Genomic DNA, 26,426 nt, shown 5'->3' with positions numbered 1-26,426 from the left:
GTAGAGAAATGATGTAAAATCACTCTGCAATTTTACTGGTTGCTATTTTACTTCTTTATTTCACCTGTGCAATAAATGCTTTATTTAATCTGACCACTCCACTTAAGCTCCGCCCATGTTTAGGTCCTATTGGTTGATCATCACAAGATCCCATCCTGGTTCGATGCGAGCAGCCAATGAAAACGTCTAATGTCAGATGAAGCCTTTTCTTACCTCGCCCATATGCAAGGGACGCTGGGACATTTAGTTCCGATAATTCCAGATAAAAGCTGCTAGGGTGAGGTAATGAACTACAATCTCCATATCCTGGTTAGAAGAAGCGTTCAAAGACCTCCGTTTGTCTGCGAGAAGGAGATAAAAGCTGATTTTTATTCAACTATACGGCGCAGTTTGGAATAAGAGATCAAAGATATTATGGTATGTAAAGATATATAATCAAATGAAGCATAAGTTTATATAATACATCGCATGATAACAGATTAAAAGCTGAAAACTAACCATCTACTTATCCCATAGTTCATAGCGACGCAGTTTGACGATGCTGAAGTTAGCTTTAGATTTGTTACTTTCGATTTAAAGGTATATTTCCCTCCTTTATGGAACTTTAAAGTATTTCAAATTAAAAATTGATAACACGTAAACTTGCCAAATTCATACAGGATTGATGTAGATTAAGTATGTGTAGTTTAAAATGTAACTTGTGAAGTTTGCTCCTTTCTTGATTTGTAAAATAAAATATATATATATTTAATACTATTCTGGGTTTTTATATAAAATATTTATACAAGGATTTTACAGAACACATTCTGTATTTTAAATAATCCACAATTTTAGAATAGTGGAATCCTGAATAAATATTTCTAAAAGTGGCGCTTTTTGAGCGTGAATTTATTTTAGTCGGGGGGGGGGGGAAATGAAATTACCCTTTATATGTAGCGGAAGTCACAAATCAGAGGCTTACTTCGTTGTCTTGAAAATTTAAACTTCAAGCTACAATTCTCTTTATCTCAGTCCTTCTGTGTTGTTCGTACGAGATTATAAATCTAGCAAGCATGGCTTTTCCCGGGGACTGAAACGAGTTTCTAAAGTCATGTTGCCGCTAAAACTACACATCGACGGACTCCAATAAGTTTGCCCCTGAAGTGAATTTGCTCCAGAATGAGATGCCTGCTGCTGAGCTGTGCATTTAATGCACCTAAAACCATTCGGGCCATGTCGTTGGTTGCGTCTCCGTTCAGATTTAAAAGTCGGCCATTTATGCTGTCTGCCTCCTATTTGCAGGGGGACACCGTTTGCAATGGGACACACAACAAAAAGGCGTTGCTGTCGGACCCTCAGCTGTTTGATGCCAAGTTTGAGGAGCTGGTGACAGAGCTGACCGAGAGGGACTTCCAGGATCCTGGGCTGGTGGACGCCTTGAACAGGCTGAGAGAGGCATAGATTTATTTATCATCACTTTGTGAGCTTCGCTGCAAATCCAGTAGTTTTGATTTGGTCTAATTATCCACTTTCTGCTTTAGATTTTGGATTACAATGTTCCTGGAGGCAAGAAGAACAGAGGTTTGTCTGTAATTGGCTCCCTGAGAGAGCTTCTTCCGCCGTCCCAGCTCAGTCAGGATGCTGTGCAGAAAGCTCTGTTGGTCGGCTGGTGCATAGAGATGGTAAGGATTTGAAGTCTAATACTTTGAAATTAGCCATTGCCTTTGTTGTATTTAATTATCACATAAACCCCAATGTAATGCATACAAGTATTTAGTCATAATAAGACAAAATTTGAAAACATCTAGGGATAAAAACTCCAAAGCAATGTAGTTTGAGCTCTTTGTAAAATCTTGTTTCTCTGACACACTGTGCGCTGCCATATCTAGCCTCAGCATTGTCACTCTGTTTCTTACAGCTTCAAGCATTTTTCCTCATGGCAGATGACATCATGGACGCATCTGTGACCCGGAGAGGACAGCCCTGCTGGTACAAGAGGGTGAGCGCTCAAGTCATTTAAAAAAAGGATGCTAAAATGTATTTATTTACACACAAGTAAAAATTCTCTTCTTCCTCTTTTAAGACTGGAATAGGCCTGGACGCAATAAATGACTCCTTTCTTGTGGAGGCATCAATATATAGACTCCTTCGAAGACAATGCAGGGGTCAGCCCTATTACGTCCATTTACTGGAGCTTTTTAATGAGGTAAGTCTCAGTCCCTGGAGAGAAGCAGCAATATGGTGGGCTGTGTTTCTCCAAGTGTTGGGTGGGATGTGTCCGCTCCAAGAGCGCAGCTAATCGCAACAGAAAGATTCCACTGTGGCTTGAAGAAGGATGATGATTCTGCAGTCTTTCCTAAAAAGAAATGTTTGTACAGATCAGAATTGGGGGTTGCACCAATTAGTCGACTAGTCGATTCTTTTCTCTGCAATGACTTTTTTCTGGGCCAGTCGACTATTCGCAATCTCATGACAAAACAGATTTTTCCAAGGAAGTAAAAGAAGGCGGACTAGGTGAGTTCGTCAGAAAGCTCAAATTGTATAAAAATTTAAATAATTTAACAAAGAGAAACTGCAAATTACAGCATAGGCTACAGCAGTCGGGGCGTAGCACGGCGCCCCGCATACAGAGACTTTATTCCGCGGTAGTCAGGAGTCCGATTCCTGTCCTCCATTCGCTGGGCCCATGCCTCTCTCCCCACGCTCCGCTCTCTCTGCCCCCTTACAGTCAGATTGCTGTCAAATAAACTAGTGCCGAAAAAATCCTTAAAAAAATAAAAAAGACGGAGTAATGTGCGACAACGTGTCGTGAGCAGCGGAGAAAAGTTTGTTGCAACAAAAAGTTCTCTGCTGCTCACGAAGAATGATCTGTTTATTGCTCTTTTAATTCTGCATAATAGACTTAGTAAAAGCGGGAGAAGGGGAGGGGGTGTCAATATTTGCCATGAAAATAGCTGATAAAGCCTCCAAGTAGTTGTGAAGGGTTTTTGCGCTTACGTCACTATGACGTCACCGCGACTAGTCGACATCGACTCGACTACTATCATGATGTAGTCGACCTTAAAAAAATATGTAGTCGTTCAACCCCTAATCAGAATATGAATTTTTAATCTTCCCTAATTTAATTTCTTCTCTCCTGTCTTTCAGTCTGGTCTTGTCCTTTCATTTCCCTAACTCCTTCCTTTGTTCCTCTTGTCCTACATTTTGTTCTTTGTTGCTTGTCTTTCATCTCCCTTTCCTCTGTCCTCTGATCCTTCCTCCCTGTTGTTCAGTTAGGTTTTTATGTATAGCTCAGATGCTGTAACAGTATCTGCTAAGAATATTAATTTTTTTTTGCAATTTGTATTTTAAAATGTGTGTTAAGTTTAAAAGTGTATTACTGCAGATTTTAAGCCTGCTTATCTCGCTGATAAAAGTAAATATTAATGTTATGTTCTTTATTATCTTTTTGTGTTTCAGACCACCTTCCAGACTGAACTTGGTCAAACACTGGACCTCATTACGGCTCCACCTGGTCACATTGACCTGAACAGGTTTACCATGGAAAGGTAATAACAGGAAAAATATCTTAAATGATAGATTTAAATATGCAGTTTATCAGAGTAAAAAAAAAAGTTGTTTTTTTCTTCATTCCAGGTATAAAGCAATTGTGAAATACAAGACTGCCTTTTATTCGTTTTATCTCCCAGTGGCCTCTGCAATGTACATGGTGAGTATGTTTGTATTGTTAACCACAATGCTAATTAAGATTGTTTAGGGGGACTGCAGAGTTGTTTCTTTGGGAAAGATAAGCCAGCACAGCTTGCCCTTGTAAAGTAATGAAAGCATGCAGCAGGTTTCTCTTACATGCTGCACTTTCATTCCTGCAGGCAGGGATTGACAGCGAAGAGGAACACAGTAATGCCAAGCACATCTTACTGGAGATGGGAGAGTTTTTCCAAATACAGGTAGTTGGTTATTAGTATTATCGGTTTTCTCACTGTTTAAATAACATGCTGACATGTCTGCTGTGATGATAAACTATTTATATGTTTTATTCCACAGGATGACTACTTGGATTGTTATGGTGACCCGGCTGTGACTGGAAAGATTGGGACAGACATCCAGGACAACAAATGCAGCTGGTTGGTGGTGAAAGCTCTAGAAGTGATGACTCCAGAGCAGAGATCAGTTCTGGAGGTGAGGTTTGTCATGCTGCATTCCCATTTGAGCAAAAAATTTTCTTCATAGCGACCTAATCTATGGGTCAAAGTTTAACTCCGATGCAAAAACGTCAGATTACGATTTGTTTCCCTGCATGGATGTTGTCTCCAACAAAAAAATCAAGCATTTATTAAGAAATTAGCCTTCACTCACAGAATGAAAATGCCAGTTTCCCTATTTCAGTCATTTTCTGGCTGGTAATAATGATGTTCCACAAAGATACCCATCTCATTGCATATCCTGTCCTTTTTCTGTTTCCTCTTGTTTACTTTCAGGAGGTCGATGGTTTACTAAAAACTTTCCATTGCAGCTGATATAATCCTGCTGTTAAGAAATATTATTCAAATGTTTTAAGTGCATCCACATTTGGATGTTCATGGAAAATTGTGCTAACAACCATTCTGTGTTGGAGTTCTGTGGAAATCCAGTTAAATCTGATGCTCTTTTAAGACTCCTGGGATTTCTTGTTTCCCTTCGAGCCATTGCACATTTCGCAAGCAGCTTTAGGTTAATTTGCACCAGTTCAGACCAAATTCATCTCAACAGCATTTCGTCATCCTCTGAAATATTTTCCAATACTGGAGTATACTGGATCTTACTGGATCTTTTTTGTGGCTCCTCCTAAAGGGTTTCTCTGTGATGTAGGTCTGGGGTTTGTGATGGGCTCATAGGAACGTTAATTTTGTGTGTTTCTTTTTATTTTCACGTAACGCATTTTCCACTGAATGCCATCAAGAGCTGATGTTTTCGCACTTTCTTTAGGCTTGCTACGGGCGCAAGGATGAAGCCAGCGTGGCGAAGGTCAAAGAGCTGTACAACGCCCTACAAATGCCAAAACTGTATCACACATATGAAGAGGAGAGCTACCAGCGGCTGCAGAAGCTCATCGCTCGGCATGCTCAGAACCTTCCTCACTCAATATTCCTCAACTTCGCCAAGAAGATTTACAAGAGGAACAAGTGAGGGATGGAGCATCACAGGAAAGAACTTGGAACTAGGATGTTAAAGTCACAAGGGAGAAGTTTCAGACCGGTCTGAGCTGAACATAAGTATTTAAGTAGGTTTTCAGTGAGTTATGAATGTTAGGGAAAAGGGTTAAAGGGAGAGGAAAGGGCATATTTACCCCCACAAAAGTCTCAACGCAGTTATTGTTTATATTTTGACAATAATGTCGAATAAAGAGTTGTACTTTATTTGGGGTTGGGAACGATGTGTCTCCAGGTGATTATTTCCTAAAACATTTTTATAGTGTTTTTATAAAATAGCCAATTGTCTCAATGTGATTGTGCCTAATAAATTATTTATGATCCGTCTCTTTTGCATACTTTTTCTGGGCAAGAATAATGGACACCAAATGCACTTGCTGAGCAAGAGAAAGAAATTGTTAAAACACCCATAAATAATGGTCTGGTCTGGTTTGGTGCACATGGAGACTAGTGAAGGATATGTAAAGGATTGTCACTTAATCTGCATCTTATTTTATCAATCACCCAGACATTTTATCCCTTTTTAAAAAAACCTTAATCCCAGTCAGAAATTCAATTACGATTAGACCAGTTTATATCAAGAAAACTGATTCAGAAAAATGCATTCAGAGAGCAATCTGTCAACAATATTAATATGCCAGTGACACAGTAAATCAGATCAAGTTTCACAATTGGGAAACTGAAAGACGGTGAGGGAAAACGGCCAAAGTTCATCACATTCACAAGGTTTACATGAAACCATGTTGCTCAATGGCCGATATTAAAAGAATTGAACAGAAGCATTTTGCGTTAAAAGCAGGGATATTACACTTTTCAATATAAAAGTTTTATTTCATGGCATACACAATAATAGGAAAAACTGCTAATGTAACCAGTAGGTGGTCGGTAAAATGCTTCAAAAAAGGCTTTTTGCTTTTTGTGAAGCTGTGTCTGGATATATTAGCAAACATTCAAGTGGGAGGAAAACATTTGGGTGAAATTACATGTGTATTAGGAATGACTGCAGCCTCAGGAGGATTACAAACTTCTTGTCCTCAGCTATTCAGCGTTCCTCATGTCAGGCCTTTTTTTCTTGATGCAGATACAATTTCAGAAACCTCTTAATGGGAGAGAATTGGCCAGACTTTTGCCAAGTCATATTATTTTTATATAAAGCATATTTTGTGTAAAAAAAAATTATATATATTAAATGTATTTTTGCTTTATCAGGTCACTGATGAAGTTATTCATGAAAAAGGAATCTCAAGCAAATGTTAAGCACACATTGTGTGTGTTCTATTTCTAAATAAAAACATTGTTAGTAATATTGAGATGTACACTGTACACTAGATATAGAAATTAAATATTTTGTCTGATTTTGTTCACAATTGACCCAATAAATCTATGACATATTTAAACAAATTTCAGGACAATCACACACACACACACACACACACACATATATATATATACATAAACGAGACCACCCGCGGAGGGTGAGAAGGGAATTTTTATATATGAAACGCAATGATGAGGATGATTATGCTGATACCAACAAGGGGTTGGCTGGGGGGAAAAGGAGGCGTTTCTGTGTTCTCGCGAGAAGACAGACGATGAGGCCGTTAACAACGAGAAGAATCCACATCCTCCCGGACTTGGATGTGAGAAAGACATAGGAGATGGAGACCTTCACCCATCTTTAAACGAATCCGACGTGAGTCATTTTAATACTAAATTTATTTGCATGCATGTCCGTAAATTGTCTTTTTAAGCGTACCTGCTTTAACGAGTCATGTCAGAGAAATGTCATGATTTAACATGGTTAAAAAACGTAGAATTCCGCTTGAGGTCGTGATACGTAGACTATGTGGGTTTAAATGTATATTATTTAATATTATTTTATTTATATATACGCATATTTGAGTTAGAACAGGGATAAAATAGAGGTTGACGCTATAAAGCGTAATAAATGGGGCGTGTGGGCCTGTTTGAGAGCGATGCGGATGGATGTAGCCCCCCTCCTCCACCCATCCTCAGCCCAGTCTCCATCAGCTCTGTGGGATCAATGCTAACAAGGTTCTGCACGGGACCGTCCAAACACACGCAGAGATAGGCAGTAGCTTATATTGTAGTTCCTTGGTGTACTTTATAGCTTTGCTGGCTTCAACCTGCATTCCTGAGAACAAACAGATTATTGAGTCATTTATGTTCCCATTGCTGTAAAGGACTATATATATATATATATATATATATATATATATATATATATATATATATATATATATATATATATATATATTTTATTTATTTTTTTTATTTATTTTTATTTTATTTATTTTATTTCGGTGGATGGGCTTTTAAAAGAAGAAGGCACACTCAGTGATGTGCTGATTATTTCATGCTCCAGTTACATCTGCGTTATGCTCCAGGTATTGGGGATTTTTTTCCCCCCCCTACAATCTTTTTCATTTGATGTTGCTGTTCCTTGTGGCAGAGATGCAAACACTATCGACTAAAGATTACTGAGGAAGCTTTCCGATAAGATGACAGTTCTATCTCTAATAAATATTAATGATTAATTATGCAATATTTTAAGGGTAGCTTGTTAGATTGTGTTCTTTTTCAATGTCAGGGCAAAAAATATTAAGAGAGAATGAAAAACTTGTTTAAATGAAATGAAATTTCATGTTGAGAATGCCTCATGAGGGAGTCTTTTTGCTGTCAGTGTTTAAGTAGCTGTAAAAAAAAAAAAAGGGTCCTGTGGCAGCCATGTGGTGGATAACAAAACCACTCAGAAAGTAGTTCATAATTCATGTTGATTTTGAAAAGGACAGAAAATGAAACATGGTATTAATTTGAAAAAAGAAAAGTCTTAAAAATGATCCAGTACCCGTAAAATATCTAGTATAATCCAAAAGTGGAATTCAGTTTCACTCCCGCTTGTATATGTTTTTCTTCAGGAAGTACAGGGAGCCTGGGTGGATTTGATAAGAGTGAAACCTAAGACAGGGAAATCCTGCAGAAAGTCTAAAAGCACTTTATAGCACTTTGAATTGCCTTGTTGCTGAAAATGTGCTATATAAATAAAATTACCTTACCTTACCTTAAAAAAGTTCAAAGGGTGTCAATTCGTTTGTTTGCCATGATATGTAAACCCATTTTACTGTCAGAGTTTCAGCAATACAATCCAATACTTTTGGAAGACATAGGAGATACGTACAAAGAAAGAATAGAAAATCCCTACCCATGCATAGCAGAGTGTAATAAATAAGACATCATCAGATGTTATTTTCTCTGACAGCATGAGACAAAGTGTTCTCTGGAGATTTACTCTGTTATCTGTAAAGTTGAATTTTAATGAATATGTTATAGTCCACGTCTGCTTCACTTCAATTTAGTATGAAACAAAGACACGTGTAGACACGAAACTGGTGTTTGGTGAGCCGAGCCTGCTCGTAGAAATGATTCATCGTGTGTCTCCTTTGATGTTGCAGGATCTTGGGAGTCAAGCCAAGATGTGACTTACGGTGCATCATAGACAGGATTCGTCCAGAATTTCCAGCACCAGTTTCTATAGCAACAGAAGTATCTGACAGTTTTAAATAGTCCCATTCCCACGATGCAGTCGTCCTCCCAGACTCCAAAGCCGCGGCGTTTCGACGCCAGCAGGCGGACCGCTAACTCAGCTGGGCCCAAGCTTCGTGGCTCTAGTCTTCAGAAGGAGGATAAAAACATGAACACAATCACCACCCCATCCCCAAGGCGGGCTGTTAAAGCCCCTGCTGCTTCCTCCAGGAGCAGGTCGGCTGCACAGCCACGAGCTCCAATAATCCAGTCCAGACCGAGCTCTCAGAAACAAGGTCTCACTGCTTCCAGATTGGCCAAGCCCAAACTGAAGAGCACTCGGCCATCTGCGGCGACCCGTAACACGCCAGAGGTGGCTGCCCCTCCGTTGCCTCTCCCCTCCGTCCTCCCTCTGGATCCAAACTGCAACGAGCCAAGCCTCCCTTGCCTGTGCTGCGATGGGCGCTCCCCTCAGGACAACAACAGCATGTTCAACCATAACCACAACAACAACAACACCGTCTCCATCAGGCAGCAGCTGCAGCTACCTCCTCCTCCTCCTTCTGTGATTCAGTTGGCCCACAAGCGTGATGGGACGAAAGCCAAAGAGTCGGTTCCCTCGCATGCGGAGCCCTCTGCCCAATCTGCTGCCAATCTGGGAAACGATGTAAAGAACGCAGATGAAAATGCAGACGTGGACAACAAGAAAACTGTAGATGAAGACGATGAGGAGGAAATGAGCAGCAGAGATACTGCTATCGATGATGATGAGGACAATGAGACAGATAGTGATGATGACGATGATGACACCCTGGTGCCGTCATGCTGTGACTGCCCCCCATCCCTCTTGGAATTCTCACTCTCCTCTTCCACTTCATCATCCTCCACTTCCATCAGCTCCTGCTCTGACCTGGAGTCCGACTGTGCCGATCAGTGCGCTTCCATATGCTTCTCACAGGACCAGGACCATCTGTCTGCTGCTTTGAACCCCAAAGACCAATTCCCTGAGTTCAAACATCCCTCATCTCTTCCGCTTAACAAGAATCCTTTCTCCCTAACCTCCTGTTCCCCAGTTGCCTCTTGCTCCCCTGATGAGGGTTTCCCCTCTGCGCTTGACTCCCCTTCTCCTGACTACTTAGGGGTAAAAGGCGACTCTGATCCTAACAAACTAGATTTACTTGACTTCCTAGAGTCTGTAGGGGAGTTTGGGAAAATGGAGCGCTTCAGCCAGGTTATCCAAGTTGCTCGCTGGGATCTGGAAGGGGAGCAACACTGGGATGTACTGAGGGATCGCCTAGATCACCTAGATCGTTTGGAAAAAGTGAACAGGGAAGTGAAGCTGGCTTACATTGCCAGACTTCACGAGAAGGGATTTGATCTGGAGGATCTGGAGGAGCAGGACCTCTCAGATATTATGGATGAAATGGGGAACATCGACATTCCCTGGAAGTTGTATAAAACCCGCGATGGAACAATGGGGGAGTCTCAGGAGTTTTCAGATGCCGGAGTTGATCTCACCGCTCCATCAGACTGTGAAGATCCCCTTGCTCCAGACTCCCTCACCCCTTCCCCCATTGAGCCGCCACCCAGACCCCCCAAACCTCCTGCCCGTCATGCCAGCGTGAGCTCTGATCTCCACACCTACATCAACATCAGCAGAGAGACCACCTCCATGGCCGTCGCAACCTCCCCCACCTTGTCGACTTTCTCCCCCAACTCCTCTTCACCCACATTCTCAACATTTCGATGTGAGAAGCCGCTCCCTCCATCTCCGCCATCCATCCCTCCTCTCCCTCTCACCAAACCAGTTCCCTACCTCACCCTCTATACCACTCCTTCCCCACCTCCGTCCATTCCCACTCCAACCCCACCCATCCCTCCACCTCGAAAGCGACACCTTGCCAGGAAGGAGGCCCAGCGCCTCGCTGCTCTTCAAGCTGAACAGGAAAGAACTCCCCTCTCTCTGCCACCACCCACCACACGCCCTCCACCATTACCTCCTCCACCTGTCATCTCAGTGTCTTGCTCCTTTTCACCCCCCGCCATACCACCACCACCTGCCCTGCCCCCTCCGCCCTCCTTCCACACATTGGATGTGGAGATCCGGAAGCTGCTCATGCTTGCCGGACTGACCCAAGCCGAGCTCCTCAAGCTCAGCCCTGAGCTCAGTGTCTGCGTTGGGGAGCTGGGCGATGAGGAGGAAGCAGATAATCACTTTACATCCAGACCTCTGGAGTCCAGAGAGTTCAGATTACAAGACAGGGAGGCAGAGAAGGAAAACAACACAGGCAAAGTGGGTGGAGATGGAAAAGCATCTGAGGACGGCAATAAGGAGGGGGAAAGCAAAGACAGACAAAGGACCACCTCCTTCACTGAAATTGCAAGAAGAAGAAAGAAGAATACTGCTTTGGTGACAGATCATTACTACAGCACAAGTTTTAATAATCCGCATGAAGCAACAGTAAAGACTTTCTCTTATTCAAATGAGCTACCAGATTCTCCTCCGCCTCCTCCACCTCCTCGTCCTTTGCCTCCCATCCCACCTTCTTTAGCGCCCCTCAAAGTCAGCACTTTGCCTGCTAACTCTGAGCAACCTGAGCGCTTTGATTGGCTTATAGCTTTCACACCCGAATGTGAAGCCCCACCACAGCTCCCAGCACTGGAGAAGAGAAAATCCGCCACTGAAGTCCCAAAGAAGCTCGGTTCATCAGGCTCGTCTCCAGGCTCTGGTCCAAAGGTGACTACGTTTAAAGAGCTTCGTTTCCGCAACAAGAGCACCTCCCCTCCCACAAAGGTGATTACCGATCCCGACCCCGACCCCACTGTCATCACCCCCGACCCAGATATACTCTACAACTTGAGGTGGAGGAGGGAGAAGGCTGGTAGTGACGGCAGCCAGTGGGAGTACACTTCACAGGCCCAGGCCCTGTTCATGCAGCCGCCCCCAGCCCTCACCTCCATGGCCGCCTTGAAGGAGATGCTGCAGAGAGCTGACAAGGAGGGTGGACAGCTGGAGTTGTGCCCGTCGCAGAAGATCGGCTGCTCAGTCAGTGACAGCAGCCTGTGGAATGTAGGCCAAGACAGGGAGATGAGGGAAGAGATGAAGGAAAGGAAGCTAGAGAAAGGAAAAGAGGAAGTGGAGGTGAGAGGCCGGGCTGATGGAGGGAGAACTTTTGAATCGAGAACTTCTGGTGAGTACAACTTTCACGAGTCAACAAATAACTAACAAGGCCATTCCAATTTAATACAGTTGAAAACCTTGAAGTGATTTCTCATGTTCACACAGAAAAGTGGTCTTAGTTTTTAATTCACTTCCCGCTGAGCCTCAAAAGCGTTCGCAAAGAACCAATTCGATCTGTGACCAGCAGGCAGTGAAAATGGCACCAAAATGGTTCCAGTTTCTTTACTTCAATCTATTACAAAACAAAACAGTTTGTCAGTTGCAACAAGCCTTGTTGAACAATGTTTTAGCTAAAAACATGCTAAGATTTTTTCAGAAGTATTCTTACACTTGTCAGTCTTTCACGTTTTGTTATGTTACATCCAGAGAACTTCAGTATGTTTTATTGAGATTGTATGTGATAGACCACCATAAAGCAGTACATGTGTAATTTTGGAGATAAAATTACACATTATCCAGATGATGCCACCACCGCCATATTTCATGGTAATGTGCAATGTTAGTTTTCATTCACGCTCAACCTTGCGTCCAATCCAAAAATGTTTGATGAATTAATGATTTGTTTTAAGTATCTGGAAGCACAACATGAAGAGATAAGGGTTTTTTTTTCACAATCCTGTCGATGTCTTTATTTATGTGTCCATTACAAACTGTAAATTAAAATCGAGATGATAGGATACTGAAAAGAGGAAAGAGGGGATAAAAAACAGGCGGAAAGGCTGCATTCTCATATCCTCAGTCATGCAGAGATTATTTCCTTGGACATTTTCCTCCTTGTTGTCTCGTAATAGAAAAACCAAGATGGATGAAAATGTCGACTCATTAATGGTAATGGTACATTGAGCATGACTCAGAGGGAAAGTAAGGGTGATGTGATGGATGGCTGATAATGAGGGGTACGCAGCGAGAGTTTGGGAGTGAGGGAAGCTCGGGAGTGGAAGATGAACAGCCGTGTAGATAGATGAGGTAATATGAGATAAAAGAGGTGGTTGGAAACGTTCCAGCCAGCCCATCCTCCACTGGTTATCGAAGTGTGATTTCATCACAAACTTATTCAATTATTTATCATCTCTTCATTCTGAGGTTTGGGGGATAATGGGAGAGCACTAAAGTCTACTTTTATTCTTACGTTTTCAGTTTTCTTATTTTCCTAACTGGATTCCTATTCAATCTGGAAAAGTATGGAATTTGATTTTATTATTTCCCTAGTCTGGGAAAGGTAGGAAAAAAGCAAAGAAGAGCAAGGAAAAATACATTCATTTCCTATCTTTATTATCACTACTACTGTCTAAAAGTGCTCCTTCTTTGCTATGTCCTTTCTTTCTCGGTTCAGCTAAATTCGTTATTGATTTAGGTACATCAAGGATAACCTTTTCATATTGAGTGATGTTGCTTTTGATAGCTTTCTCTCTCCGATTGAACCTATTAACGTCGATGATTCCTTTTAATGACACTATGATTTAAAAACAGCTTTCTCTATTTTCTCAGATTAAATTTGCAAGTTAGCAAATACTTTTTTGCACATTATAAACTGATGGATTTGATTCCCATCAGTTTATACTGTGTTGGATGGCTGCTTCCCTGTATCCACAGAGTCATCCAGTATGAAAGTTTATTTTAATTCTTTAAGATCTTGGAGTGAGATATCTCTTTGATAGGTGTCCGATTGATGCAGCAGTGTTGATGATTTTTCCTACCGCTCATGAAGAAATTAACAAGTTGTTTTTTCCTGAAATGTATGTATTTAGAGGAAAATGAAACAACTTATGAAAAGACGTGTACACCTTTAAGAGCCAAAGGGGTGGATCTCTGTGTACAGGCCAATTGCTAAGAGTTTTGTTTTGATAATAGGAAGTAGCATATGTTGACTTCAGTACAAAGGGAGCTCAAGTCTAAACAAAGGTACGACTTCTCTCTCAGCTCTTTTTTTAGCCTGGCAGAAAACTGTAGTGCCACTCCGAGGCTCTACAGAGCCGAGGTTAGAGACCGAAGTGTGTTATCTCTGTCTACTGACTCAGCATTCATACGCTGACTGCTGTTACTGCTGGAAAGGACAGGAAGGTAGAAGCAGGGGAGGAAACAAAGGAGAAAACTGACAGAAGGGAAGGTGGTCCGGAGATGACACCGCACTGCAGAGAAGTTTAAAATATTTGGAGTAGTTTATGGAGTCTAAACATTTTCTATCTTCACATGCTTTTCTCAAGCAAGTGATAGAAAGTGAAACTACACTGTGTTTACACCCCATCAACTTTTTTTTAGTTTGCATCAAGACAAACAACTTTAATGTATTCATCTGGATTCTTTTTTTTTTTGTTTTGTTTTTTTACATATCTGAAAGATGTGACTCTATGCTTTTTTTCTAATTTCCTTGTGCTGTGATTGCAGCTGCAAGTCCTCTGTCTCTATCAGCTTCTAGGGGCATTGTTTTGCATATTATTGTGTGCAAAATGGTTCAGGCACAGTCGTATTACTGCTGCATCTGGGACCAGCATTTTTCAAGTTTTATCCCAGATTCTTAATTGCATTTAGGTCTAGACTTTTACTGAGCTGCTATTGTTTCTATACCTCATTTAACAAGACGCACGCCTTCTAAAAAGTTCCACTTTTAACTCATTAGTCCCCATGATATTTTTTTTCCAAAATTTCAGCTGGATTTATTCTGAAATGAAATTGCACACATGTATCCCTTAGAGCAATTGGGGGTGCTAGATTTTATTAAGCTAACAAAATCCATATGCGCAATATGGTTAAACAAACAAAACAAAACAAAAAAGCTGTTTGTACAATTATTGACTTCTTTGTGTTGGTCTATCACATAAAACCCCAGTCAAATGCTGAGGCTTTATAGCATTTATTTATGTAAAATCCCAAATCTAAAGACTTCTGTTCAAAGCTGCCATCTGCTGGTCATAAGATAGAATTCAGGATTAAGTCGCTGCCAGATTTTCTCTCATTTTTGTCTGGACAAACAAAAACACGCAAACGATGCCCTCTCAGCTGTTCTTAACATTTGCTTACCTGCAGTCTGAGCATCACATGTGGGGCAGGTTGAGAGCCACAGGCACACTAGCCCTTATTTAAAGGAAGTGGAATTGATCTTAATAAATCAGCCTCTCTGACTCCTGTGGTCAGTTTTTAAATGTGAGCCAAGTCTAAGTCCAGCGCTGTGTTATTAGACGATGGAGACTGAAATACTGTTAGAAATGTGCATTTTTCTCCTGTTTTACACTAACATTCTCTACATCTCTCTCTCTCTCCTTCCCATTTCTTTGCCACATTATCACTTTGGGGGTTTTTTTTCTCACCCATCCATCCCACTCGGTTGTATCCATTGTATGTCCATTGCTTGGCTTTATGTCCGCCCTATCCTGACTAATATTTTTCCGCTTAATCCCCTGAACTGAACAGTTTCCTCACCCCCGCTGTCCCTTGCCCGGTCCCCTCAACCCTACTTCCTGCACTCCGCCCTCCCTCCCCTCCACCCAGACCCCCATAACTCGCAGCTCCTCTCAGGTCGGTGGTCCTCTGACAAACAGGCCAGCGAACAGTGGAGTCCTGCTGCTGCAGGCTCAGCTTATATCCACAGAGACGACTCCAGCTCTCTTGTAGGCTCTGGATTTGATGATTCCCTGGCTGATTTCCGTGCAGACTCTCCTCATTACTACAGAGACATTTTCAGCAAAAACACACATTCAGCTTATAAGTACGTCAGCAATTCCAAAACCAACACAGGGGAGGTTGAGTCGAAGTGTAATTTTGACTCACTCTACGGCAGCGATTCGGAGAAGCGAGGCGACGCCCACGCCTCGCTTAGTGGCACCTCCGGACCGCAAGGCTGCACCACTCCATATAAGAACATAGATGTTATGATGAGTTACCCAGACAGCTTCGGTGCTGTGGATTCGCTGTATTCAGAGAGGCGCTGCCGTGCAGACGATAGCATTAAGGCCAGAATGTCCAAAGAGCTTCCTCCCCTCCCCACATGCTACCTGTACCACCCTAAAAACTGCCCGCTCCACCGGGGCGCCCCTCCGCGCCTCTCCCCCATCGGCGCTCTCTCCCCTCCCCAGCGCTCTGGAGCTCTCCCGCTCTCTCGCCTCAACTCCCCGCTCTTCCCCCGTTCACACACCCTACCTGCCCTCGCTGCTCCCCTTTACTACCCCAACCTCTACCCTCCCATCCCACCCAGGGCGCCCCCGCTACCCCCTAAACTCTACCAGGGTCCTCTGCAGCCACATGTGGCGAGTAAGAATCTGCATTTCACATTTTTTCAGTCTTTTTTTAAATTTTTTATTATTATTATTTTGCTAGACATTTAACTTGTGCGTATTTCACTCTGGAGTGGGTGTTCCCTTTTTCAGCTTTGAGGGAGTTTTCCAGATTTGAAAGTAGCCGTAACTATAGCTATTTGTGATATCAGAGGGCAGCTCCCTGCAGGTCATCTGATATGTCCTATCTCCATTCTTCTTTCAAATCTGCAAAAAGGGCCTTCAGACGGGGAACAGCTGGTCCTGTCACAGCGTGTCTACAGTCACTCTGCTCAGTCTGTCTCTCTTTGTCCTCCCCTGTCTGTTTGTCTGTGTTGGTCTGTTCTGGATTCTCTCCTTGTTTTTCTTCTGTTTCTGCATGATGTGTTAAAATTGACACATGCATCTCAGCCAAAGCACACCCACAGCACAGAAGATCTTTAAATTGCAGGGAAAATGGAATTGATTTTTAAAGTGTTTACTTTGTTCCTTGTTTCCCCCACTTCGATAACAGTTAAACCTTCGTATACAGTGGATTTTAAAAAAAAAAGTCTATCCACTATTTAAAATGCCAGGGTGTTTTTCATGTCAGAACTTTTCTACATTTAATACCTTTTATTTTTTAAAGGTTTTTCAAACTTACTGACTTTTAAAAAACAACATTTTAGGACTGGGTAGAGTGGATAAAAAATAAAAATAAGTTAGTTACATAGGTTTGCACACTTTCTTCTAACTCTATGTAAACATTTATGCAACCAAATTTCTTAGTTTTATTTTTCCTTTAAAGAGATTACTGTATTTCTATTTAATTTTCTTTAGTCATAAGGATTACAGGTCAATTTAAAGGTGGAAAATGGTCTGAAAGGAATTATTATAGTCCTATTTTTCATGTCGCAAAACGTTGGCATTTAAATACAGCCATTTTATAGACTTTCTACATCCACTGTATGACTTTGCTTGTATAATAAGTCTTTAAATTATAAGTTTATGTTCTATAAATACCGGTGTGTCCACAGCACCTGTGTTTGCACATTTGTTGTTATATGTCCCGTTATTTTTGTGGTAACTCCAACAGCTGTTTCTTTTTAGCTTCTTGTTTGTTCAGGTTTCCTTACTGTAAGTTTGTAGAATGTTTTAAACACACTCACAATGCCTCTGACTTCATGGCATATATTTCTTGAAGAAATTTATAGATGAACATTTCTGCTCTGTTTCTGGAACCTCGCGAAATCTAGGGCTTTATTTTATTCTTCCTTTTTTCTAATAATGCTAGGATATATTGAAATTTGGACCTTGAGGGTAAATGGCTTGAAACGTGATGAAAGCTCTTGATTGAGTTAAACTATCAAATTAACTTAAAAAATATGATTGTAACAAGATTTTCTTTTCATCACAGTGGAGACTGTTCAGTTTTTAAAGTTATCGATAACATCTCCACAATTCTACATTTTCTTTGTAACCAGATCTAAAATAAAATGTCTCCAGCATACTCCAGGAAAAAAATATTATTAGGGAAATATTACAGGCTGCTCGTGTCTCACCAAGAAACTTCAACAATAATTCTTGCTCTTCACAGTAATAAATTGTAGCTATGTGTTCAACTCTCTTGCACATATTAATTGGCTCTCCCCCAGGAGAAACACTTACTTTTCCAAGTTGAGGTTATGCTTGGCTGTGCTGGTTGCTGGGAGACCAAAGTAAGTTAGGAGCTTTTCAGGCTTCAATTTAAATGCAACAATGACCTCAATGCAATCAACCAAACATTAAGTTATTAAATAAAGTAATAACATTTGGACTTTAATAGTAGCAGAGAAAATGATGTTTGATGGGACTCAGAACAGAGCAGTTTTTCCAAATTTGCAACAATTTAGCCACGATTATATGGGTGGTGGAGGTTAGCGAAACTATAGATTGGTCTTCAGTAGACTTCATCACATTTACATAAAAATAATTCCTAAAACCTTTTTTAGGGTGAGATTTGTGGCTCTACATGTGATGAACTATCTACTTCAGAGAAAATCACACTTTGCACAGTTTTAAAATGTAACTCTAAACTGTTGAGACTGACTTATAATCACTCTGAGACTTTCAGGATTAGCTCTTTTGTAAATTACGTTTAGGTTTTTGCTCTTCTTTAATTTAAAACCCAACTCCCTTGCAAAGGATAATGTTTGTAGTTTTGAAAGAATCACAATAATTATTGGGGGCCAGACATTCACACTGGAAATGCTTTGAGTAAAGCTTTAGGAGTTTGCAAGATTTCAGGAATTTGTTTTATGAAATCTATGATATGAATTGGAAGCATTAAGTGAGTCAGTATGATTAATTTCCTGATCAATTTGTGAGCTGAGGTTGATGCATGGGCTTCTGTTTAACTCTCAAGCTGACAAGAAGCCATCATTACGGATTCAGATGTAAAACAACCTCGCTACTGTGGCTCCAACACTCGCAGGATGTGCTCACAAAGCACCATCTGCTTAATTTCACTTAATAACACTCACATGTTAGTTTTGCTTAGAAATTGAAGCTGCAAGTAATCATTTTCTCTGCCGCTGCAAGCCGTCCGCAGCGTCTCGTTTGCCGGCTCCGTACAGAAGATAGACGTTCCCTGGATGGGCGAGGATGTGGAGCGTTCAGTGAGGGGTCTCGGCCTTACCTCTCTGTGCATGCAGGAAAAGAAAGGTGTTCATTCTCGCATTTGTATCATGTTTTTTTTTTTCTCTACTGCATATAAACTTATCACCCTGGTCCTATCTTATTGTTTCTTCTCCTCAGCTCTGGTCAGTGGAGTCAGTGCTGCAGTGGAGGCCATCTTGGCTCAGTTCAGTTCTTCTCGGACCATAGTCCAGAAGGTCAGTCCCTAAAGAGCAGATTTAGTTACTTTCTTCTTTTTGAATGTCTGTAAATGTATAGATGTGGGTTTTTAAAGTGAATAAGCAATTTTAAAATGTAATAAAATAGGAGTGTTTTGAGTCATGCCCACAAAAATAAGAATGCGTTACCATACATGGATGAGGACCCTGCAATACAGTCTTGAAGCCGGTCTCTCTGTGTGGCTGTAGAAAAATAACCGATTGTTTTAACAAAAACAACCTTCTTTCAGAGGAAACTGTTGAATGAATGTGTGGTCACTTAGTACACACACAAAAAGGGTATAAAAACCACTTTCATTACAAAGATCATACAGAGTTCGTGCCTTGGCTAGTACAGACTTCTTGAACAGGGAGTAAAGATCCAGACTACATGGAGATTGTGAGCATTGTTTGTGAGCATAAAGTTTGTGATGGAAGAGAATGTTTATGTCAATTATTATCCGTTGGAGCATTTTTCTTCCTCTGTGTATGGCCTAAATAAACCTAATGAAGGAGAAAGGGTTTGACCAAAGGTGCTGTTCGACTACTTTGACTTCTCTTCAAACCACAACATGTGCAACATTAGCTGGAAGAGGCTTTGGAGAGCCAAGCAAGCTGCTGTTGTGAGAAAACTAAGGACTTATAAAGTTTGAAAGGGGTGACAGAAAAAGTGTTTTGACTGCTACGTTACTCGAGACATTATAAGGAAAATGTGAGACTTTCACCATCTCTGCATGATTTCCTAATCTAAAGTTTCCTGATCTAAAGTATTCTGGTGACTTGTTTTAGATAAGATGGAAAGCTCACTAAATAACATTTGTTGAATTTCATCAGCAAATATTTCCTTCAAACACTTGTCCATGAGTTGCATATTTCACTCCTTTTCCTCTTGAGCATTTCTTTCCAGACACGTCTTTTTCAATTGCTGCAAACCTTTTAACTTATCCAATTCCATTTCCCTCCCCTCCATGTTCACCCCAGGCTTTATCAGGAGACAGCGCCATAAATCCATCTCTTGGCCGTCTGGTGCTGCAGTGCCTCTGCCCCGCCCTGCACAGTTTGCTGACCGACGGCTTGAAGCCTCACCAGAGTGATCTGATCGCAGGCCGAAGGCCAAACTCGGCCTGGAGCCTGGTGCAGGCCACAACGAGGACAGGTAGCATCCAAAACCTCAAATGCTTGGACGGTGTCCGGCAGCTGTCCTGGAGTTTCCCCCCCACCCCCTGTTGATGATGATAAACTTCAATTTTATATTTCTCCCTCATCTCTGTTGATTTTTTTTTTTTACTGTTGAAAACGCTGAACAGAGGAAACCAGCTGGATGCAGATATTGATCGTTGTATTAGTGCCAAGCTTCACAGCAGTATTTCAATCACCCGTCTTCCTCTTTTTCCCTCTCATGCTCTCTCACTCAACCATTTCTGCAAGGTCCCAAAACTCAAGCCTTATTTAACCTACAAATCCGGGTTGGCGAGCTGCCGCAGCTGAGGCACAGCAAGCAGAGGTTCAATGCATTCCTCCTTGGTCTGCTAAAGTAAGGAATAACTCTTCTTACCTAATCCTGTGTAAGAGTTTGACATTCTGTCCTCTGGAAATGTTCTTATCACAACTGCTTATATCATTCTCCTTTCCCTGATTTTTCTCTTAAAGCATCAAGCTTCTAGATTTCTGGCTGTCTCATCTTCAGTCTTGCGGCGGTAAGTTTCTAAACCCTTAACAGATCTGGCTGTTGCTACGCTGCCTTGCAAAAGTATTCATATCCCCAGAGATTTATGACATCTTGAGCTTCAACTAATAAAACATATTTTAGTGGAATTTTGTGTAATAAACCAGCAAAAAAGTAGCAAATACATTTTTTAAATGCAATTTGCATTCAGTCCTCTTTACTCTGACATAAGATGTCTTTTACAGAACCTTTCACCACTGAATTTGTTTTTTTTTTTTTTTTTTTTTTTTTCAAAATTCTCCTTTTACAAGCAAGCCACTTCTAAAACCCTGATTTTTCTCAACCTCAGATGTGCTGGAGGCATATTACCACCCTACTTCCTTTATGCGTCTGTCACTGACCACCTGCTGGCCTCTTTTTGAGGAGCTGCTCCTCGTGCTGCAGCCCCTCAGCCTGCTCACCTTTAACCTCGACCTGCTCTTCCAGCACCATCACCTGGAGGCGGATTCTCACCGGCTTGAGATGCCCAGATCTCCCCACCAGGAGGCCGGGCTCCAGACTTCCCCGCAGGGCCAACTGAAATCCCCAGCTGGCAGATACATGGAGAGCCTCTCGGAAGTGGACTTTGGAAGCCCAGAACGTTCACCAAATACAAATTCTTCACCGATTTTAAACAATGGCGGATCAGGGTCATCAACAAGTACAGATTCTGAACCTGTGAAGGCTTCGCCTAGTTTTGGGCAAACGACTCCACAGCTGCTGTGGGTGCAGGAAAAGGAAATCGAAACTTTACCTCTTTCTAATTTAGATGAAGATAGTTTTACCCATCAAGCAGGACAGGTCAGTGTTTTATCATCCAACGCTTACAACCACTTGTGGTGTTGTACAGCTCTGCCAAGTGGACTTTTGTTTTTCTTTTTTACGGTACCTATAGGTGATCCAGCAGAGCTGGGGAGCTGTGATACGCTGGGGAGGTCGGCTGAGCCAGAACCTGGCCGACTTTAGCCTGTCTGCCGTGAAAACGGAGACGAACACCAACAGTCCTGGTTTCCAGGACCAGACGGGAAGTGACTATTCCCCCGTCAACGGCGCTCAGGTTCCCTGGAGTCTGGGCCGACTTTTCGGAGCCTCCAAAAGCCCTACGGGTCACACACCACCAACCAGGTGAGCCGCTGTCTTCACTGAGTACATCATCACAGAAAAGGACCTTCTTAGGATGGAAGAATATAAACTAAGCTTTTGCCCAGTACGTAGACGGGCGAAATATTTTTGAACACTTTTTGGGTATTAAAGAAAGAACACAATTTTCCATGTCACTGAGGACAACAGCCTTAGATAATCTGCATGTAGCAATCAAGTGAAATTGAACTTTTATCGTTTTCTGCCCACTAAATTGAACTATGTGTCTGATTCCTCCCATCCACAGGCGTCCCTCTCAGTGGTTAGCTCCCGGTGTCACGGCTCTGACCCGGATGGTGAGCAGCAGTTCCACCCCAACGCTACGAGGAGCCACTGAACTTCAGGAAGGAAGAGACGTGGAATCAGAGAAAACGACGGACGCCACAGAAATGAAAGAAAAACCCAGACAATTCAGGTAGAGTACAGAAACTCTGCAGATTCGCACTAGAGCATGCTTTTTTTTTTTTTTTGCCCAATACCAAATACTCAGGAAATGTTTGCAAACTTTGAGTTTAAAGAAAGCTCACAAGACTAAAAAAAAAAAATGTCTGACAGTTTAAATTTTGTTTATTTGATATCAAAGAAAAATCAAAATAGGCTAAAACTTATATTAACATATTGGAGGTTTATACAAACCAGAGTACCACAATAAAAAAAATAAAATAAAATAAAATAAAAAACCCTGATTGGTGGATATTTAAAAATAAAAATATGAAATAAAAACGTCAGATTTAGATTATCAGTTATAAAAGAGGATGGACTAGGCATGGGAAAAAAATAAAGACAACTTAGTCTGAGGTAATCCAAGGCATGTCTCAGCTCTCTTCAACCCTCCAGGAGCCCTGGTGGGTGTAGCAGAGATCAGAATAGCTGCTGTTATCATTTCTCTCGTTGAAGGACGTTCACCGACTGGTGACTCATCGCTCTGACCGGTCCCGGTCGTGACTCATCCGGTCCTGCTTCATATGCCGACGGCATACCGTTCTCGTGGCTGTAACCGCTCTTGTGCTACAGGTCTGTTCGAATGCTGTGCGACCACGCCGGAACCGGCGCCGAGCTCAGCTTCTGCAAAGGGGAAGAGCTGGTGGTGCTGGGAGGCGTCGATCAGGACTGGATTCGATGTCGTCAGGGAGACAAGGAGGGGCTGGTACCTATTGGCTACACCTCGCTCATCATGTGACGTCGGCGCTGTAACCTCTGCACTAAAATCCATATTATATTAAATAAATATATATAAAAATATATACATATTAAAGATATTTTAAGTGAGTCTGGAGGGTTTATGGGAAGGTCGCACTACTCTGAAAGGGATATTTTACGTGGCTTTGAGTTGAGAGCGTGACGCCATCTGCTCCGCTCTGCTTTCATCTCAAGTATTCTCCAGTCCTCTCCTGTTGCGAACATATGGGGCTTTTTTTCCCATTAAAGCTCATCCTGTTTGGTAGCTAATGAGTTTAAGTAGCAGCAACACCGCAGATGGCGTGAAGTAATGACTCAACTCAAATTCAAACCATTATAATATTCAAGTGAAGTGTCCCTTTTAATGCTTTTCTTCCATTCCTGCGCTCCACGTCAGCTGCTGATCTGAAACCTGACGGCGGGGGGAGACCCTGTCCTGTTAACGTGTTAAAGTCGACATCTTTTAACAGCGTCAGCGCTGCAGCCGGTGGGTCATTGAGTGAAGAAAGGATGCTAGAGTACTGCGCCGCAGCTCCTGTTTGCATACTTGCGTGTCAATGTGGTGAATTGTAGCTGTGTAGGTCCGTGTTCCCTTAACAACCTCTCTCATCTCTGGCCCGGTTTGTGTGTGTTTCTGCGATTCTAGTAGACTGTATAATTATATATATATATATATATATTATAATAAATCCATGTGTATAACTATATTAACTGAGGGGAATTTTACCAAGGCAGATAGATTACCAAGAGGGGGAAAAAATAAGTGAAACAGTAAAGACTGTGACATTATTGTGAGTTTGACTGATGGGAATGGATTGATCCATCTTTAGACGTGCAACTCGCCTCATGCATTAAGTAGATATCCTGCAAAGTAAATTCTATGTTTTAATTATAAGATCCAGCATCTTCCTTTATGCGTGCTTTTTGTGTTGCAAATTTTTCGCCATACATTAAGGTGCAAAAGATTGTTTTCAAAGCACTACATCTTTAAATTTTGCTTCAGCTGAGCCAGACTTTATTGTAATCTCTTAGAGTTTTCTTGGTCAGTTTTTCTCTGGGTTTTCGAGGTTTTTTATTTTTTTTTAGGTGATCTTTGAATTTTGCATGCTTTTTCACTCAATATCTGTCCACCATTTCAACTGATAATCCCTTCTTTTTTTTTGTCAAAGCACTTTCAGTACAGTGCCTTGCAAAAAAAAAGACTGTTTTGGAGACCTAAACGTGATCCTGGGTTCTACGGTTGAGATTTTTGCAAATTCTTTTTGGCAAAATCACTCAAGCTCAAACTTTTTGGACGGATTTAGACTGTAATTGTCCATTTTCAAGTCTTGCTACAGATTCTCAATTGAATCTAGGTCCGGGCTTTGACTGGGCCATCATAACATAAATGTTTTTCGCTCCAGACAGGTTTTCCTCCAGCTATTTTCCCATCAACACAGAAAAGCATTACCACAGCATGATGCTGCCACTGCTGCGCGTCAGTGTTGGAGTGGTGTATTCAGAATGATGCGCAGTACCACAAATTGTGTTTTGCATGTAGGTTAAAAAGTAAAAATTGGTCTCTTCCACATATTTGCTGTATATACACACATTTTTCAGTTAGATTCTGTAGTCAGCTACAAGGTTGGGACAGAAAAATTTGCAAGAAAAAAAAAAAAAAGCAGCCAAGGTCCAAAGAAAATTTCTGAAAGTCTGAAGAACTACTAAGGACAACTTTTTTAAAAAAATTACAGGAAAGTCTGGCTCCTTGGAAGGCAAGCGTAAAGGAAACAAGGGATGACTCGAGGCTTTTGTAGTACTGTAATTTTCTGAAAAATGATTACGTGTAGCTCATAAAGTTTAACACTGAATGCATTTTAGTATAAGCATGAATGCTTCGAATGAATGACACATTGGTATAACCCTCCCAGTGGTGAAATATGAGACAAAGCAATCTGTAGCTCATCTTGTGGTTTGAGAAACAACCTCACAAAAACATTTTCAGCTCTTGTGTAACACTATCTGAAATAAAATATGAATGCAGCGAGAGGGAAAAATTAAAATTCTTGAAGTGATGTAAAATGCTGCAGTGACGCTTTTAGATTTGGTGGCTGGTCCTCAGCTTTCGTATTTATCTTCCTGCCAGGTCTCCTGATCATAATCACTGATATTGATGATAGTGGTGATGGTGGAAGTGGTTCGTTTGTACTGACGCCACTCGTACGAAACCCGTTGCTTTGCGTCATATTTATATATTTATTCGTTTATCTCTGGATTCTAGATGTATCGACGACTATGCATATGCTTAAACGTTGAGCCGTTTTGTTTCGAAGTCATCGTTTTTAGTTTTGTGCGCAACTGAGGCATTGCGAGATATCTTAAACTCTAAAGGTACGAGACGAGAAGAGACGAGAAGACGTCTGGATTTGGTTCTGTAGGAAGGTTTCTTCACCACTGACAAATCAGGGAGAGCTCGATTCCTCAAAACGTCCTTGTAGTTCCCGTGTACGCCCGTGCCATGTAGCATGACATTACTGGCGCTACAGCAAAAGTCCAGTAGCAGTAAATGACACCACTACATGCTCATACTGTAAATAATTATCATAATAAAACACCATCAAATGGATAGTTATAAGAAATCTTCAGATTGAATATTATTGGACAAAGAAAGTTCATTTAGATTTTTTTTTATGTGAAAGCCGATAATTTATTGGATGTACTATTTATTGATTCCAAGGTGTATGAAAAGGAACAGCTCTCTATCTGTCTGGGTTCTGAAAGCGTGAGGGTGTGAACATGATGGTGGTGTGTGTGTGTGCGCGCGTGTGCATATGGAAGTGAAAGTAGAGATGATGTGAGCACTTTCATGTGTCAGCACGTCCTGCTGTTTCGCTGCGTGTGTGTAACAGAAAGCCTCCTTCTCCTCCTCCTTTCTCTCTCTCTCTCTCTCTGGTGTAACGTAGCCTGTAGACATTTCCGAGTCCCACTGTTGCATATAGTTGCGTGCCCCTCTGGTGTCGGTCAGTTGTCCACCTCCTGCATGTGCTTGTTTGTAAATACACTCAATAAAAATCATCTGGTCAAACCAAAACTGTCCAGCTGTTTGATTCGCACGTCACACACAATGCCTCACGTGGAAATCCTTCTTTGATACTAAAGGTTTTTATCCTGGAAGGATAGTTGAAATAGTTCAGATCAAAGCTAACAGTATTTAAACAAACTTTTTATTTTTACCACATATCTTTATTGAATATCAAGCAGATAAAACTGATGACCTCTGCCTCACTTATCATGCAACCCTTCAATGTGTAATTTAATTTCTTCCAACTTCAGAAAAAAAACAAAAACAGTTTTCCTGAACCAGCTTGAAACAGAAGGAGGATTTGGGAGATTCTACTTTGGGATAAATTGTCATTACTATTTAAACTTTAC

At 41.5% G+C, this 26,426-nt stretch overlaps 2 protein-coding genes across 3 annotated transcripts; both read left to right on the top strand.

Moving 5' to 3' along the window:
- The first annotated feature begins 261 nt into the window (after positions 1–261).
- Positions 262–5,495, top strand: fdps (farnesyl diphosphate synthase (farnesyl pyrophosphate synthetase, dimethylallyltranstransferase, geranyltranstransferase)). 2 transcript variants are annotated; one of them, XM_014987212.2, is made up of 10 exons: positions 262–417; positions 1,282–1,434; positions 1,521–1,661; positions 1,898–1,978; positions 2,063–2,185; positions 3,439–3,527; positions 3,616–3,688; positions 3,849–3,926; positions 4,024–4,158; positions 4,945–5,495. In XM_014987212.2, exons 1-10 carry the CDS (start codon positions 415–417, stop codon positions 5,143–5,145), a joined length of 1,077 nt encoding a protein of 358 aa, XP_014842698.1. In that variant the 5' UTR covers positions 262–414; the 3' UTR covers positions 5,146–5,495. The 2 variants fall into 2 exon arrangements, with proteins under 2 accessions (XP_014842698.1, XP_014842697.1); XM_014987211.2 differs by lacking the exon at positions 262–417 and having other exon boundaries at positions 957–1,434.
- Positions 5,496–8,530: 3,035 nt separating this feature from the next.
- On the top strand, positions 8,531–26,085 carry rusc1 (RUN and SH3 domain containing 1). Its single transcript, XM_014987205.2, has 11 exons — positions 8,531–11,902; positions 15,301–16,137; positions 18,699–18,821; positions 18,915–18,991; positions 19,973–20,147; positions 20,420–20,525; positions 20,642–20,688; positions 21,007–21,497; positions 21,592–21,821; positions 22,084–22,251; positions 22,851–26,085. Exons 1-11 carry the CDS (start codon positions 8,767–8,769, stop codon positions 23,014–23,016), a joined length of 5,556 nt encoding a protein of 1,851 aa, XP_014842691.2. The 5' UTR covers positions 8,531–8,766; the 3' UTR covers positions 23,017–26,085.
- Positions 26,086–26,426: the final 341 nt, after the last annotated feature.

This window comes from Poecilia mexicana, unplaced genomic scaffold, assembly GCF_051168715.1.
Source record: "Poecilia mexicana isolate PSO_F unplaced genomic scaffold, ASM5116871v1 scaffold_16, whole genome shotgun sequence".
NCBI classification, from domain to species: domain Eukaryota; kingdom Metazoa; phylum Chordata; class Actinopteri; order Cyprinodontiformes; family Poeciliidae; genus Poecilia; species Poecilia mexicana.
This window is presented reverse-complemented; position numbering and strand designations above follow the sequence as displayed.

Bases quoted from the DNA above. Each gene is read 5' to 3' on its own strand.
- fdps (XM_014987211.2), top strand. From the start codon at position 1,159: ATGAGATGCCTGCTGCTGAGCTGTGCATTTAATGCACCTAAAACCATT. The intron at 2,186-3,438 runs GTAAGTCTCAGT...TTTGTGTTTCAG, and splicing joins TACTGGAGCTTTTTAATGAG to ACCACCTTCCAGACTGAACT. The intron at 3,689-3,848 runs GTGAGTATGTTT...TCATTCCTGCAG, and splicing joins TGGCCTCTGCAATGTACATG to GCAGGGATTGACAGCGAAGA.
- rusc1 (XM_014987205.2), top strand. From the start codon at position 8,767: ATGCAGTCGTCCTCCCAGACTCCAAAGCCGCGGCGTTTCGACGCCAGC. The intron at 20,148-20,419 runs GTAGCATCCAAA...CATTTCTGCAAG, and splicing joins GCAGGCCACAACGAGGACAG to GTCCCAAAACTCAAGCCTTA. The intron at 22,252-22,850 runs GTAGAGTACAGA...CTTGTGCTACAG, and splicing joins GAAAAACCCAGACAATTCAG to GTCTGTTCGAATGCTGTGCG.